We start from the raw sequence: 15282 nt of genomic DNA on the forward strand, positions 1-15282 counted from the left end.
GGGATCCGGAAGAATACACATCATCCGGACGTTTGGTTTGGTTAGACATTAGGGGTGTCCCTTTAACATGTTGGAACGAGTCTACTTTTCATAAGATAGCCAAGTGTTGGGGTGATGTTTTGGAACTAAAAAATTGCTCACTAGAAGAGAAGGGATCGCAAGACATCTCCATCGGCAAAGCACTCATCAACACAAGTTCACTCGCCCCAATTTTCGGTCAGGTATTTATTCATCACGATTTAAAGATCTCTAATGCATTTGTATCCGAAAATCTTAATACAGATATAGAATTTAACTCGACGGACAATGATTCATCGGTTTGGTAGGATGATATACATTCATACGAATATCCCTCGGACAACGAATCCCACATGGATGACGATCACGATAATAGATCACAAAATTCTGAAAATCAAAACCCACCGCCACCACATGATAAACATGACGACCGCAATGTTAACCATAACTACACAAATCAAAACCAGACCTCATCTTCCACATCATCGAAAAGGGTCGAAACAACCAAATTCTTCACTCACAACCGTGTAAACTCAGACCATGACAACGAAACCCAACAGGACCTTCTCATATCTCGGACACAAACGTAGAAACCAACTCATCAAACCGACATCATTTACATAGCAACACCTCCCATACAAGCAACAATTCACACATCCCTGAGTGTCACCCATGCCAACCTATACATATAAGCCCAATCGACATCATGCATAACCTAACATCTTCCAAGCCCACTAGCCCAACCAAATCCCCTATCAACAATCCATGGGCCTCACAAATAGAACCCATTATACTTAACATGGATTCTCCTGCAATACAAACAAATCACCCCACCATTCCTTGTAATGACGAACCCACCGGGCCCACCGAACCCACCGAATCCCTAAACATCACACCCACGCAAACTTCACCCATGTCAAACACCACACCCACTAAACCTACACATGCTGACATTACCCTTGAACAAACCATTCCAATCAATTCACCTAGCCATTTACCTACGGTCTCCATTGATGAAACATCCAACGATGATAACCACAGCAAATATCCTATCCACGACTTTCCGATGAGTAAAACAAAGGAGAACTCAAAGAATAAACAACACGATGTGACACGAGCCATAAAGAAACCAATGTACTCATCCAATACCATCGACTTCAAAAAAGTTGCACGCCCCACTCCGGTTACTAAACCACCCACGATATACCAAACCAAACCACCATCTGAGAATCCTAAGAATAGCACGCGATCAAAATTCTTATACATAAAGCATTGCGCGAGAAGCGGACAAAAACTAAAGTTTTCCCAACTTAACCACAAAACAAACTCCACTTCCAAACTGTCCGGGAACGCCTCAAAAGCAGTAACAAAGCCTAAAGAAGACAACACGAGCCACAATTCCAACAAGATAACGAGTAGCACCAAAGACACAACCGAATTCGGGCTTGGCATCGGCATCCGATGGGAACCCGAATTTTGATCTTCCACCATCTCCATTCGTTGGTAAGTTTTTTATAATGTGTCGCATTTCATTAAATATTCGCGGGTTGGGTCAAACGGATAAAATCAATTGGCTCAAACAAATTTGTCAAAAAGAAAATCCGGTCATCCTCGGGCTACAAGAAAAAAAATGTGGCCAATCCGATGACTCTTTAATCGAATCCTTTTGGTATAACACAAATTTTAAATTCATACAAAAAGACTCAATCGGGGCTTCGGGGGGTTTATTATTAATTTGGGATTCGTCTTCTTTCATATTTGACTCCGCCATTGAAGGGGAATTTTTTTATCGCAATTAAAGGGAAATGGGCAGGGTCAGACACCGATATGATTATGATAAACGTATATGGCCCACATTCACACGCAAAAAAATTAAGATTTTGGTCCGAACTTTCAAAATTAATTGATTCCATTGATGTTCCCCACATTATCTTCGGTGACTTTAATGAAGTTAGATCTAACTCTGAACGCTTAAACTGCTACTTCAAACAAACTTGGGCCGATAAATTTAACAACTTCATAAATAGCGCTAACTTAATCGATCTTCCACTAGCCGGAAATAAATTCACACGCATGTGCCTCAACACACAAAAATTCAGCAAACTCGACAGATTCCTTATCTCCGAAACTATCCTTAACATTTGGCCAGATATCTCCTCAAAAACCCTCGAACGTGACCTTTCCGATCATTGCCCGATCTTATTAAAAAACTCCTTCACTGACTTTGGACCGAAACCTACCCGTGTTTTCAACTCATGGCTTAAACTAAAAAATGCTGATGACATCATCAAAAACACATGGCAAATCTCAGTTAACGGAAATCGACCCGACTGTATTTTTCGTAATAAACTAAAAAACGTAAAACTTGAACTTAAAAAGTGTAGTCTCCAACTTAGCAACCTTGACTCCGAAATCATTTCGCACCTTGATGCCTCAAATGAATGGGAAAAAATTGCAGAAATCAGACAACTAACTGAATCCGAACATAAAAACTGGATAAATGAAAAGGTCCAACACATCGAAAAGAAAAAAAAGAAAAACAACATGTTAAAACAAAGAGCCCAGATTAAATGGAATCTAGAAGGTGACGAAAACACTAAATATTTCCATAACTTCATTAAAAGACGAGCCAACAAAAACAACATCCGCGACATCTCATTAAACGGAGCATGGTCCGAAGATCCCCACATAATAAAAAATGAGGCATTAAAATAGTTTGAGACACTATTTAAATCCAAAAAACGCAAAGGAAATTGCCCTTTTGAAAACGACCCCAATCGCAATTACATAAACGATACAGACAATCTCATACTTGAAGCCCGATTCTCCGAAAGTGAAGTGTGGGATGCACTTAGTGGCTGTGACAGCTCAAAAGCTCCCGGCCCGAATGGCTTCAATATGAAATTCTTTAAAAGATATTGGTGGTTGATAACAGAGGACCTCATCAAAGCACTTGATTGGTTTTGGTGCAATTCCGAAATCTCTAAGGGTTGCAACGCCTCTTTCTTCACACTAATCCCAAAAAAATCCAACCCAATCGGTTTCAATGAATATCGTCCCATCTGCTTAATCGGAAGCTATTACTAAATCCTCACAAAAATCCTTTCCAACAGACTCTCAAAAGTAATTCACAAAATTATTGGCACGGAACAGACCGCCTTCCTCAAAGGAAGATACATCATTGACAGCGTCCTAATAGCAAACGAAATAATAGACGAATTAAAAAGAAAAAAACAAAAGGGTCTCATATTTAAAGTGGATTTCGAAAAGTCATTCGACTGCATCGAGTGGGACTTCCTTTTTGATACCATGAAAAGTATGGGATTCGGCACTAAATGGATCAGCTTCATCCACGCATGCCTCTCCTCTTCTACAATCTCCATCCTCATCAATGGTTCCCCGACCATGGAATTCTCCCCTGGTAGAGGTATCCGCCAAGGTGATCCTATTTCACCGTTCCTGTTCATTATCGCGGCGGAAGGTCTCAACATTCTCGCCAAACGTGCCATAGAAAATGACCAATTCCGCGGTATTTGTGTTGGCCATGACAAGATTGTGGTATCCCATCCCCAATATGCGGATGATACAATCTTCTTTGGCGAATGGAGCAAACGGAATGCGAAAAATATTTCCAAATTATTAAAATGCTTCGAAAACATATCCGGCTTAAAAGTAAACCTTAAAAAAAGTAACCTCTATGGGATTGGCGTCACAAAAAACAGTAAACCTTAAAAAAAGTAACCTCTATGGGATTGGCGTCACAAAAAACGACGTCGAGGAGATGGCTAAGTACATCGACTGCTCGGCCGGATCCACCCCATTCACATACCTTGGACTCCCGATTGGGACTCCCTCTAATAAAGCATCCTCATGGCAGCCGATCATTGATAAATTCGACAAACGTCTTTTTGACTGGAAAGCAAAGTCCATATCATATGGTGGCCGCCTCACCCTAATCAAATCCGTCCTATCAAGTACCCCACTCTATTACTTCTCCTTATTCCACGCTCCAGTAAAAATAATTAACATACTTGAATCAAAAAGAAGAAAATTTTTCTGGGGTGGCTCGGAATCTGAAAGCAAAATAAACTGGATTAAATGGGAACACATCCTCTTACCTTACAATAAAGGTGGGTTGAACATCGGATCTCTTTTCTGCAAAAACATATCCCTACTATGTAAATGGTGGTGGAGATTTTATAACGAAAAAAATGCATTATGGGTTAAAATAATTTCGAGCATATACGGGGAGGGGGGAGGGGTTGTTACTAACGTTATTTCTAGAAATGATGCAGGTTCCACAATTTGGAATGAAATCATCAAGACAGGTAAAATCGCAGACAACCTTGGTGCTAATTTCTCCAACTCAATAACAAAGCGCCTAGGGAATGGAAACAACACCAAATTTTGGCTTGAAAAATGGTGGGGAAGCGAAACTTTTAGCAATCAATTCAGAAGACTTTTCATGCTTGAATCAAATCAAAATGCATTAGTCTCAGAACGCATATCGTCTTCCAACTCGCCTACCTCCGGAACTTGGAATTGGAATCGAGAACCTTACGGACGATCACTTAACGAAATGTCGGAACTAAATAACCTTCTTTCTTCCATTATCCTTTCCGATAACCCCGATACTTGGAAGTGGAACTTAGATAATTCCGGATTATTCACTACAAAATCCCTCTCATCAATTCTCGACAATCTCAAACTCGAAACACCTACCCCAACCTTCAAAACACCAAGAAACAAACTCATACCGCAAAAAATCAACATATTCATTTGGAGGGTCATACTAGGTAGAATCCCGACTAGAGTTGAACTCGACAAGCGAAACATCAATCTCGATACCATACTTTGTCCACTTTGCAACTCACATGTTGAATCCATGGAACATATTTTATTCCAATGCACTGTAACTGAAGCAACTTGAAACTCAATCCTAGCTTGGGGGAACCTCCCCACAAACACGTTCTCCAACCTCCATGACACAACATTAACGGATCAAACATTCACCACATCGACCCTTGGTAAATACATCTGGCAAGCGACAAAATGGACCACAACCTACATGATATGGAAGAACCGTAACGCCAAGGTCTTTAACAAAAAAGATTGGTGTCCCGCCACTATACTCTCCGAGATCCAAGCACAAACTTTTTCATGGTTTTCCAAAAGATCAAAGAAATCATCATTAGAATGGCACCAATGGCTCATCAAACCATCGTTTTACACATCCTTGAACATTCAAAGAATGGGTATCGGCTAATTCGGCCTCAAAGCCCGCATAGACGCACGAAGACATGTCTTAGATCCCCATTATTCACTTGGTTAAATGTGTAGTAGTAGTCAACTTTGTCATCGCAAGTGCGGTACTGTCTGTCAACTCCTACTCAGCTTTATCTCATTCAAGTGACGTGGTGTTTAATGTCTCTACGTTCATGTTTTTTCGTGTGTTCCTGTTTTTTATCGTACTTTTTACATAATACATTGCATCTCCATATTGTATAGATCATAGGGCTTTGTAATTATCCATTATATGAATGAAAGCTTTACTTGCTTTTCAAAAAAAAAAAAAAAAAAAAAATTTTTTTAATTAATTAATTAGTTTAGTTTTGTGCTACCATTATAAACTTATACAATGGGCCAATATTTATATTTATGCACAATATAACAAATCCAGGCCCCCGATCCAAGGAAACGAAACGAATACCAAAAACCGGAAGTCCATAACCTGTAATTAACAACTGCAAGGGTTTAACGAAAATGGCGAAATCTTGCAAGGGGCTGGCTATGGAGCTCGTCAAGTGTCTCAGCGAGTCTGATTGTGTCAAGGTACTCTCACCTTATTCATTCATCACATGCGTATGTATGTATTATTATTAATATGTCAATCAATTGTTTTAGAAAAAGTCATGCTCGATTTCATCTTCAATCTCGGTGATCAATTAAATTCGAAATTAGTAATTAGTTAGGGTTTCATTACTTAGGTCAGACTGAGTGTTGAATATGATTCTCATTAATACTAAAATTTTTGATGTCATAGATTTTGGTCACAAACTACTAGATTAGATATGAATAGCTTGTTCGTTTTGATAAATATACATACAATATAATATAATTTTCATTTATGATGTAATATTGGGAACTTGTTTTGCAGGTCGAGAATCGGTCTTTTAGAGAGTGTGCTAAAGAGAAGAGTCCTCTAATTTCTAGTGAATGTGTTGGACTCCGAGAAACATATTTCAATTGCAAAAGAGGCCAGGTATTATCTTCCCCTTATAACTTTTTGTCCCTATTGTTTATCTAATATAAGCAATGAGATTTTGCACATTTAGATGACTAGAATCCTGTTACTTTTAAGCATGTTTCTTCAGTTGTTAAGTACTTGTAATTAAGCAATTTGATTAGAGCTTAGTCACTAAAAGATAATTTGATTTTGGATATGATTAGCTGCTTAGGTAATTCAAACGAGCTATTGAATGTTGTTCGTTTAACTCATAATCTTCAAGAAAATAAGGTGCAGCTATTAAAACTAACTAGGCACTTTGAGAGTTGAGAGATAATTTATACGGTGGTTGGGGTTGAGTAGCAGGCCGAAACAAGTTTGGTAAAAGTGTGTAATACAAGTACATTTTAAAACTTGTTGGGTCTAGCCTGGTGTGGTTGACCCACTAACCCTTCATTGGATGTAATAAATAGGTAGCATATTTAGTTGGACTACAAAACTATACAATATAAATAATATAAAACTTCCAATAAACTATAGAGGAAGGTGTATCCAATTGAGCAGATTTTTGGGGGCTCTGGACGCATTTGATCTCCTTCAGTTTTAGCAACTTTTGTAAAGTTTAATCGGTTGAAGATAGTTTATAACTGAATACTTTACCCATATCTCGGTAAATGGATTGAAATCGATGTCTTTTGCAGTTTGGTGTCAGTTTTGGATTTAATAGGGTAGGATTATTTCCAATCAGGTGGTTTTTCAAAATAAATACCATATCATGACTGTTTTCTACAAGCTTTATTCGTATAATAAACGCATGCACTTAGTTCTTCTAAATAAGATGCCAACCTTGTTTTTCTTTCATATGGCAGGTTGATATGAGAGCAAGGATCCGTGGGAATAAAGGTTATTAGTTCACAGAGTTTGTAGTTTGACTTCAGTCAAGTTATGTTGTAGGTTTCGCAGGAAATTTGGTACTATGGGAGATTTTTACGACTAACAATGCTGTTGTCATTCTCATGACAAAAACTGTAACATGGTAGCTTGTTTTCTTTATCACTTTATGTTAGTCATGTGACGTGATAAAATTTATTAAATAGAAATACAGATGGCTATCCAAAATAAACAGATTTACATAACAACATAACCTTATGTTGTAGACCAAGTGGTATCTTTGTTAGAACTCAGGAGTTCGACTCCTGGGACTACAACATTGCACACAAGGTTATCCCCTGACCTTGAAATCCATCCAAGGTCGCCTTTCGCACATTGCGTTGCGTGCGCGCTGGGTTGGGGATTTTTACCGGCCATGCCCTCGGATTGGTCTGAGTTTCCTCCAGAGTAGTAGTTGGGGCGGGTTATACAACTGCGGGAGATAATCGTGTGGGTAGTTAAGTTCCCCTGGGCGAATCCAAACTGTTGTAAAAAAACAGGAACAACATTACTGGCTGATAAATGTTTGAGAATGCCAATTGCATTGGTTATTTTTCTTTTTTCCATCTCCCATTTTGAATCAAGCGCACGCTCATTAATAAATTATCGTTGTAATCTTATTACTTCTATACATTTTTAGTTTAACTAGTACTGTATTGAATTGTTATTTTGTAGCATACTTAATCATTAGTAAACATTCTAATTCTATTTCTATTTCTATTTCTATTCTATATATTTGAAGATAAACATTCTATATATTACTTGGTAAAATATGTATTTCTATATATGTACTATGTAGGGAATTACAAGGGTCGTGCATGTAATTTATTTCTATTCACTAGACTCACTCCTAAAGTTTTCATTTGACGTAGATTATTATCCTTTTGGTTTACAAATATAGTATGCATATCATCATCCTTGTGGTTTTGTAAATGTTATGTGGATTGTCGCTCAGTGTAACACTTGTTAATTATTAGTTGTTTGCGTTAGAGCATTCTATATTTCATTCATGACATCATTCTTCATATTAACATACTGTTACATAACTCATTTTTTCCAATGACTAACTCATCACATATCAACTCTTAAATTCTAACTATCACACCATTCATCAATCACTAAAAATTAATAAACTAAATTATAGTACAAATCTTAAAACAAATTGTACAAGTGTTTACAACAATTTCATCTGTGATGCAAAATGCTTAACATCCACGAACTGAGAGACGTAAATGGATTGGCTAAGCATTCCCAAAGTTGCCAATGGATTGGCAATGAATTGACTAGACGTGGGAATGTTTTTATTGGAATATAGGTTTGGTTTTTCTTAAACTTGTAATTTATCAACTAATTCCTTTTTAATGTATATAATTAAAATCATTTTTTAATAATAATCTAGTCTAATTATTATGTTATATTTTTAATTTTATTTTCAATTAAATAATCAACAATAATAATACCCAATATCTCAAAGGGAGGTATGAGGTAATTATATTAAATAACTAAAGTATTTATTTATTTATTTATTTATTGTAAATGTCTTAATATACATAAATTAAATAAAATGACGTGGATTCAAGTTGTGGACACTCATGTTCTTATGCCATTTCGTTTTTACTTTGGGTGTAACTTGAAATTTAGGGCGAAAGGGTTTGTAGTGCCGTGGTGTGGTGTAAGTCGTTGTTTGTTATTGGGTTTCGTTGTTATTTGGTTGTTTTTTTGCTAGTTTGGTATATAATTATAAAATTACTTGCCTTCTATTTTTTTTTTTTATTTGAGAACAAGTTGTTTTTCACTCTCTTTCTAGTAAACATATGATCATAAAGGTATCCCGTATCATTTTGATTATACTTCACGTGTCCCAATTTATTTGTCAATTTTTTCTTCAGAATGTCTTAAATTCATTGTTTGCTATCAGAGAAGTAATCTGGGGTGTATTTTTTAATATGGCGACAATTAGGGTAAGTTTGTTTACCTCTTAATTAAATGGTTCAGCGTTGAATGCTAAACCATTCAACATTCAACGCGTTTGTTTCTGATCTCTGAATGACAGATGATGTGAATGGTTCAACATTCAGTGCTGAATCATTGAGAGCTGAAACTATCTCTTAATTATTAAACACATAAATTTTATGTAGTATGGTCTTTAAGTTATATAAAAAATATTTATCAAACAAATATATTGTAGATTTATTCATGTCAAAGGTTAATAAAGTAATTTTTCATCATTCACATTATTCGTTCAAAAGAATTATCAAACGGATTATTTATATTCACAAGCAACTTCATTCGAAATCTTTGAATCATTCGAACCATTCAATACTAAATCATCTAATTCTATTGAAAGAACCTTTACATTGGGAGGGGAGAAATTACTCGTATTAGTTTGTGTTCACGTTAGTAATATTGGGCTCAAATCTAGGGGTTTTTTTCTTTTTAATGGGCCAAATCCGCTACGGTCGTGGAGTACTATTTTGTGAATTAACGAAGAAACACGATTTTTTTTGAAAAAGACATCCTCAACCTTCTCTTTATGTTTTTGGGGTTTTAGCCACCATTACTATTTCATACTCCCTGGTTCACAAAACCCAAACAACCAGCAGCAGCAACAACAACAACAATCACAAAAAATGGTGCGACTTACAGCAGATTTGATCTGGAAGAGCCCTCACTTCTTCAATGCGCTTCGCGAACGTGAATTAGATCTTCGAGGTTTTACTCTTTTCCGTTTTTACTTTAACCTAATTTCTGTACGTATATATCTGTATCTATCTATTCTTTACTTTACTTGTTTTAATTTCTTCTCGATTTACAGGTAATAAAATCCCCGTGATTGAGAATTTAGGCGCTACTGAGGTCAGTAATTCATATTTCGGATTTCTAGGTTTTTGACTTAAATTTATAGTTTAATTAATAATAATAATTAATTACTGCATTTTTTTTTTATTATGAACAGGATCAATTTGATACTATTGATTTGTCTGATAATGAGATTGTTAAGCTTGAAAACTTTCCGAATTTGAACCGACTTGGAACGTTGTTGCTTAATAACAACAGGATTACTCGTATTAACCCTAACATTGGAGGTACTACAATGCTTATCGTTTATTTTATTTATTAGGTTTTGATGTTGTTTTATGTGTGCTAACAAGTTGTGGTGTTTAAAATATATAGAGTTTTTGCCAAAACTGCACTCGTTGGTATTAACTAACAATCGGCTTGTTAATCTGGTTGAGATTGATCCACTCGCTTCATTATCGAAGCTCCAGTACTTGAGTTTGCTGGATAATAACATTACGAAGAAACCTAACTATCGATTGTATGTCATCCACAAGTTGAAGTCTTTGCGTGTGCTTGATTTTAGGAAGATCAAACAAAAGGTATTGTCATTAAACCTAACTATCGATTGTTCTCTACAACGTATTGTCATTGAGATTATGATGTTTGATTGCTCGGGATGAATGGTGGACTTTAATGGTCCTTCATTCGGCCCGAATAGAGCTTTCAACGAGTCGAGCTCGTGTAGCTCGACTTATTTACATTTCTAGTATTTGCTGCTAGCATAGATATACTTCGTATCATTACTATTGTTCTTATGCTATATTTTTCACCACTTTGTGGAATAAAAGTATTTAGAACTAACTTTATTTGGTAGAAACTGTTCCTATATATGAGAACTGTTTTTTATTTACTTTCCTCTCAGTAGTATCTGTCTAAGTTAAGTATCAAAGGTGGAAGTAGAACTTTATGTAAATTATGCTATTAACAGTCTATTAGTCTGCAAACTAGCTAGCATCAAATATAATGGTATCACTTACAATTACATGTATGTGTGTGATGTTCTGTTGTTGCTAATGCTCATAAAAATCTTATAAATTAATGCCTACCTGATCATTGTATGCTACTAGCTGCAAATACAATTCTAACTCAATCTCTCTTTTTTCTATTAAGTATCTTATGCCATTAATTTTATCTTCAGAAGGTTGTTTCTGATGTTATATTATTGTTGATAGGAACGGATTGAGGCAACCAAGTTATTTGCATCAGAGGAGGCTGAAGAGGAGGCTAAAAAGGAGTCTGCAAGGACATTTGTACCTGGTGAGGTTCCGACCGAGGAGCCCATGGAAGAGGAGCCATCTAAACCTGCGGGCCCCACCCCAGAACAGATTATAGCTATAAAGGTACTAATTACATCTTCTTAATTTTACATTTTTATTCAAAAGTTAGTGTTATCATATTAAGTTTCTGTAACATAAGTGTTTAGGGCTAACCTAACCAGGTCCATTTTGAGTTACTTGAACTTATGTTAACATGTTACCTTGCCGACGGCTCACTCTGCAACCTCTACCATGTGTGATTGTAATCATACTATATATCATGTGTGGTTGTAACTATATTTAGGACTGAATTTGATATCATTGAGTAAATTGATGAGTGTGTCATCTTGATGTCCAATATCTAACTATGGCGAATTTTTATGTGCAGGCGGCGATTGTGAATTCCCAAACACTTGAAGAAGTAGCAAGACTTGAACAGGTGATATTTTGTTATACATTACAATCGTGAATTGGTATGTCAAGGAATGTCATCATTTATCATTTAATATATAGTAATAATGTGTGAATTTCTCTATAGAGTTTTCTGTCAATAAAATAAATCATCCTATTTTTGAATGTTCTCATTTCCATTATTTATTGATTGTTTAATATGATACTGTAATATTGGTGTATTAAACAGGCCTTGAGGTCTGGTCAAGTTCCAGCTGATCTTAATATTGGAAACACTACTGACACAGAAACTGCAAAGAAAAACGATGGTCCTACAGACATGGAGCAGGTACTAAATCATGTTTATAATTCTGGGATTTAATTATTTAATTATGTTTATATTCATTACAAAGGTATTGATCAGATGCAACAACTTTAATGGTTTAAATATTTTTAAAAATATACTACTAGTATTTATGGCTTCCTAAATTGGCTCTATTCTAAACAAATCATTTTATTTTTTGATAATACTTTTTGTGTACGAAATTGAATACATTAGTTCATTTATTAAATGCAATAGTAAGGGTTGGACTGAACCTGCATTGGCCCCTGAAGCATTTACATATTTTGACCGAATGTGTTAACCAACCTGATATCTACCTTGTCCGTATGTTCTTTTATCCATATTTTAACCCTAACTTTTTATTTGTCTATGAAATGTTTCAGTAGTGAGTGGTTCCTGAGATCAATGGGCTTGTAGATGGCGCAGTGCGAGGAGTTGAGAAGTTGGGAAACAGATTCACTGTTTTTTTCGATCTATGATATCACTTATATGTTTAGTTGAAACTAGTATTCGAGTGCTTTTGTAATTCAAAAATAGAGAACTTGCCCACAAAACAAAAATGTACTCGTATTTTGGTGTAAAAACAGGAACTGGCATGCTGCATCCTTATTAGTTTTGTGACTTATGTTTTAACCTTTTTTTTTTGTCATTAATACCCTGTTCGGTTCAAAAAATGAGTTTGTGAGTAAATATAGGTGGGATCATTTTTTATAATCTGGCTAAGTTGCTTGGGGTACCATTCAGCCTTAACCAGCTTGTCATCAGCTCATCATAAGTTGTCACTTGCCATAAACTTGTTTTGTTGTTGATAAGTTATAGTCCAAGTAGCTAATTTGGTTAAATAGCTGAACTAAAAAGTAAACTGAAACCGTATATAATTTACAATTTTTTAAATGATATACAGTAATATTTTTTAATGTACATCGTCAATCTGAATTTTAACGTTCAGTGGTTAGTTTGCTTAAAGAATAATAAAACTATATACTCCGTAAATGTCATTATACAACAAAAACTAGCAAACTTCATTTTGTATGATTAAGGAAAAAATTGTGAGACGAATGTTAGTTTACACTAATGTAGTTACTACTGTGGTTAAGTAGTCTCTTTCCAATACAAACTTCAAGGGGAAAACAAAAGTAAAAATCCAACATAAATTGTGAAAAAACAGATAAAGGGATGATATAATTCTAAAACCATTGCAACTAAAAACACAGTTTTCCAATACAAGATGACAAGTTTAAGACCGGAAAACCCGAATAAGAAATGGGTTTAACTGATTATCAGATTCTCAAAAGGAGTACATATCAGGTTGCACCCCAAAGTTTTTCAGCATAGGCCTTCTCATCTTCCTTTTCTTTAGTAAGGACATTTGGGACAGCTAATACTTCTTCCACTTCATCTGGTATCTCTTCTTCAACATCTATTGGTTCTACACTTTTCACCCTTTCTTGCTCAATAAGTTCCATATACGCCTTCGGCCTTCTTCTTGAATCAGTTCAGCATTAGGAACCATCTTTTTCTTGCTACCTGATTACGCGTGTCATATAACTATATAAGTCAAGATCGAGTCGTTGTTTGCAGCTTATATCAGATTAGATAACCACAAATACTAAGTGAGGAACTATTACCTCATTAAGCCGCCACGGGCCACAACACCTCTGAATTAACGCAACGAGATAGCACATAGAGCAGAAGCAAGGACCGGTGCAAAAAAGCAAAAGATTAGCAGCATCAACATCTTCCCAGAACAACCCAGCCAAAAGCCTTTTTCCGCCAACTATATAACCTACTAACGCCAACCATTACTTCACAAAGTAATCAAACTTATTTGCAACTAAATTTAGTTTACCACTACAAGCAGTTTGGATTTAACCACTGCTTAACAATATGTATTAAACACACTACCAAACAACTAAAATCTAACAACAACATGCTATGCATATTATAATAATACCTACTGTTCTCCTCGATCTAAATGCTTGAGCATAAACATTGTGTCTCTTCTTTATATGCTTACAAAATGGAATCAGTTGATAATCAATTAAAGTTTTAGCCAACACATATAACTACTTGCTTTCAGGTTGTGGCAATTAACAAAGCACATTAAAATTCTACAAGTACGGTAAAACAAATGTCATAAGTTGCAGCTACACAAACGGAGATTTTATACCCAAAACAACTACCATACCCTCGATTACACGTTTTCAGTAAAATGCATTAATCACAATAATCTCCATTGCAACACACAGAACCTACACTCCTAGTTACTTAGAAAGTCCGCCCCCAGATAGTAGTGTCTTAATCGAGATTCAACTGGCAGGTGATTTTGGACCGCGTCAGATTCCATTACATTATACACCGCTAATACTAACCAAGGGAATTTTTCTCAGAAGGTTAGAACTATGTCGTCATAACTTGGTCTAAAAACTCCACGGTTGGCACTTTGTACTGAATCATAGTAACCAATATAATTTCTCACAAACCGAAGAGCTCCGAAACCGAGTCTGTTCTCTTTTCACCCAAATCTCATTCTATCTCTTATATCTTCAATTCTCATTATGATCTGACCTATCAAAAGGTTAAATGGTACACAACATGGCTTGTTGTGTGAAAGATTAACTTTGTTTAATCTTTTCCATAGTTAGATTGAGGGGATGTTAAATTGAACAACAATCTAACTATATTTTTTATTCTTCATGTTCTAATTTCTGGGTTAAGATATGCAGAGACCTTGGAGTCATTTTGCCAAAGTTAAAGTTATGGCTGAAGTTTAAAAGATGATTCTTTGGTGCTGTTGCTGAAAAGAAGAAAAAGAACATGAGGAACTAAACTGCAAATTTAATTTATATATTAAGTTATTTTATTTATTTTATTCATTCATTCAAGTGTGTATTGTCATCTGTTTTCGTGTGTACTTTTAAAATTATAAACGCAACGAAACGATAAAAATAAATGTCAATTATTTTATTAAATAAAAACTTTCAATTAAACATTCACACGATTAACGGTTCCCAACAAGATCCAATTACACCACTAATAATTGTCAAATAAATAAATCACAAAGTGGAGTTTAGATATACCTTAAGCAAGCGATGCAAGAATGGTAGAAACAATTGTCCACGTTTAGGTTGAAACAAATATTCAAAGTGTATGAATATCTCTATGGTTGATCCACAAGCACGTCAAACAACACCAATCGAATGCTAGTCCGTATATATAACCCAAATACAACAAGATACAAAATCCAATTTTGTTCTTGTTATTAATGTCGAACCAAA

The 15282-nt window shown here is 35.5% G+C and overlaps 3 protein-coding genes across 4 annotated transcripts; 2 read left to right on the forward strand and 1 right to left on the reverse strand.

Annotated features, from left to right (window-relative positions):
* Nucleotides 1-790: 790 nt before the first annotated feature.
* Nucleotides 791-1515, reverse strand: LOC139858980 (uncharacterized). Its single transcript, XM_071847804.1, has 2 exons — nucleotides 988-1515; nucleotides 791-901 (listed from the first exon to the last, which is right to left on the reverse strand). Exons 1-2 carry the CDS (start codon nucleotides 1513-1515, stop codon nucleotides 791-793), a joined length of 639 nt encoding a protein of 212 aa, XP_071703905.1.
* A 4192-nt stretch (nucleotides 1516-5707) lies between these two features.
* LOC139858869 (uncharacterized) lies at nucleotides 5708-7300 on the forward strand. Its single transcript, XM_071847706.1, has 3 exons — nucleotides 5708-5850; nucleotides 6176-6280; nucleotides 7114-7300. The coding sequence occupies exons 1-3, from the start codon at nucleotides 5782-5784 to the stop codon at nucleotides 7153-7155; spliced, it is 216 nt and encodes a 71-aa protein (XP_071703807.1). The 5' UTR covers nucleotides 5708-5781; the 3' UTR covers nucleotides 7156-7300.
* A 2410-nt stretch (nucleotides 7301-9710) lies between these two features.
* LOC139858075 (U2 small nuclear ribonucleoprotein A') lies at nucleotides 9711-12618 on the forward strand. 2 transcript variants are annotated; one of them, XM_071846925.1, is made up of 8 exons: nucleotides 9711-9886; nucleotides 9990-10030; nucleotides 10131-10260; nucleotides 10349-10554; nucleotides 11188-11355; nucleotides 11660-11710; nucleotides 11912-12010; nucleotides 12388-12618. In XM_071846925.1, the coding sequence occupies exons 1-8, from the start codon at nucleotides 9805-9807 to the stop codon at nucleotides 12388-12390; spliced, it is 780 nt and encodes a 259-aa protein (XP_071703026.1). In that variant the 5' UTR covers nucleotides 9711-9804; the 3' UTR covers nucleotides 12391-12618. The 2 variants fall into 2 exon arrangements, with proteins under 2 accessions (XP_071703026.1, XP_071703027.1); XM_071846926.1 differs by having other exon boundaries at nucleotides 12391-12618.
* Nucleotides 12619-15282: the final 2664 nt, after the last annotated feature.

Source organism: Rutidosis leptorrhynchoides, chromosome 7 (genome assembly GCF_046630445.1).
Source record: "Rutidosis leptorrhynchoides isolate AG116_Rl617_1_P2 chromosome 7, CSIRO_AGI_Rlap_v1, whole genome shotgun sequence".
NCBI lineage: Eukaryota > Viridiplantae > Streptophyta > Magnoliopsida > Asterales > Asteraceae > Rutidosis > Rutidosis leptorrhynchoides.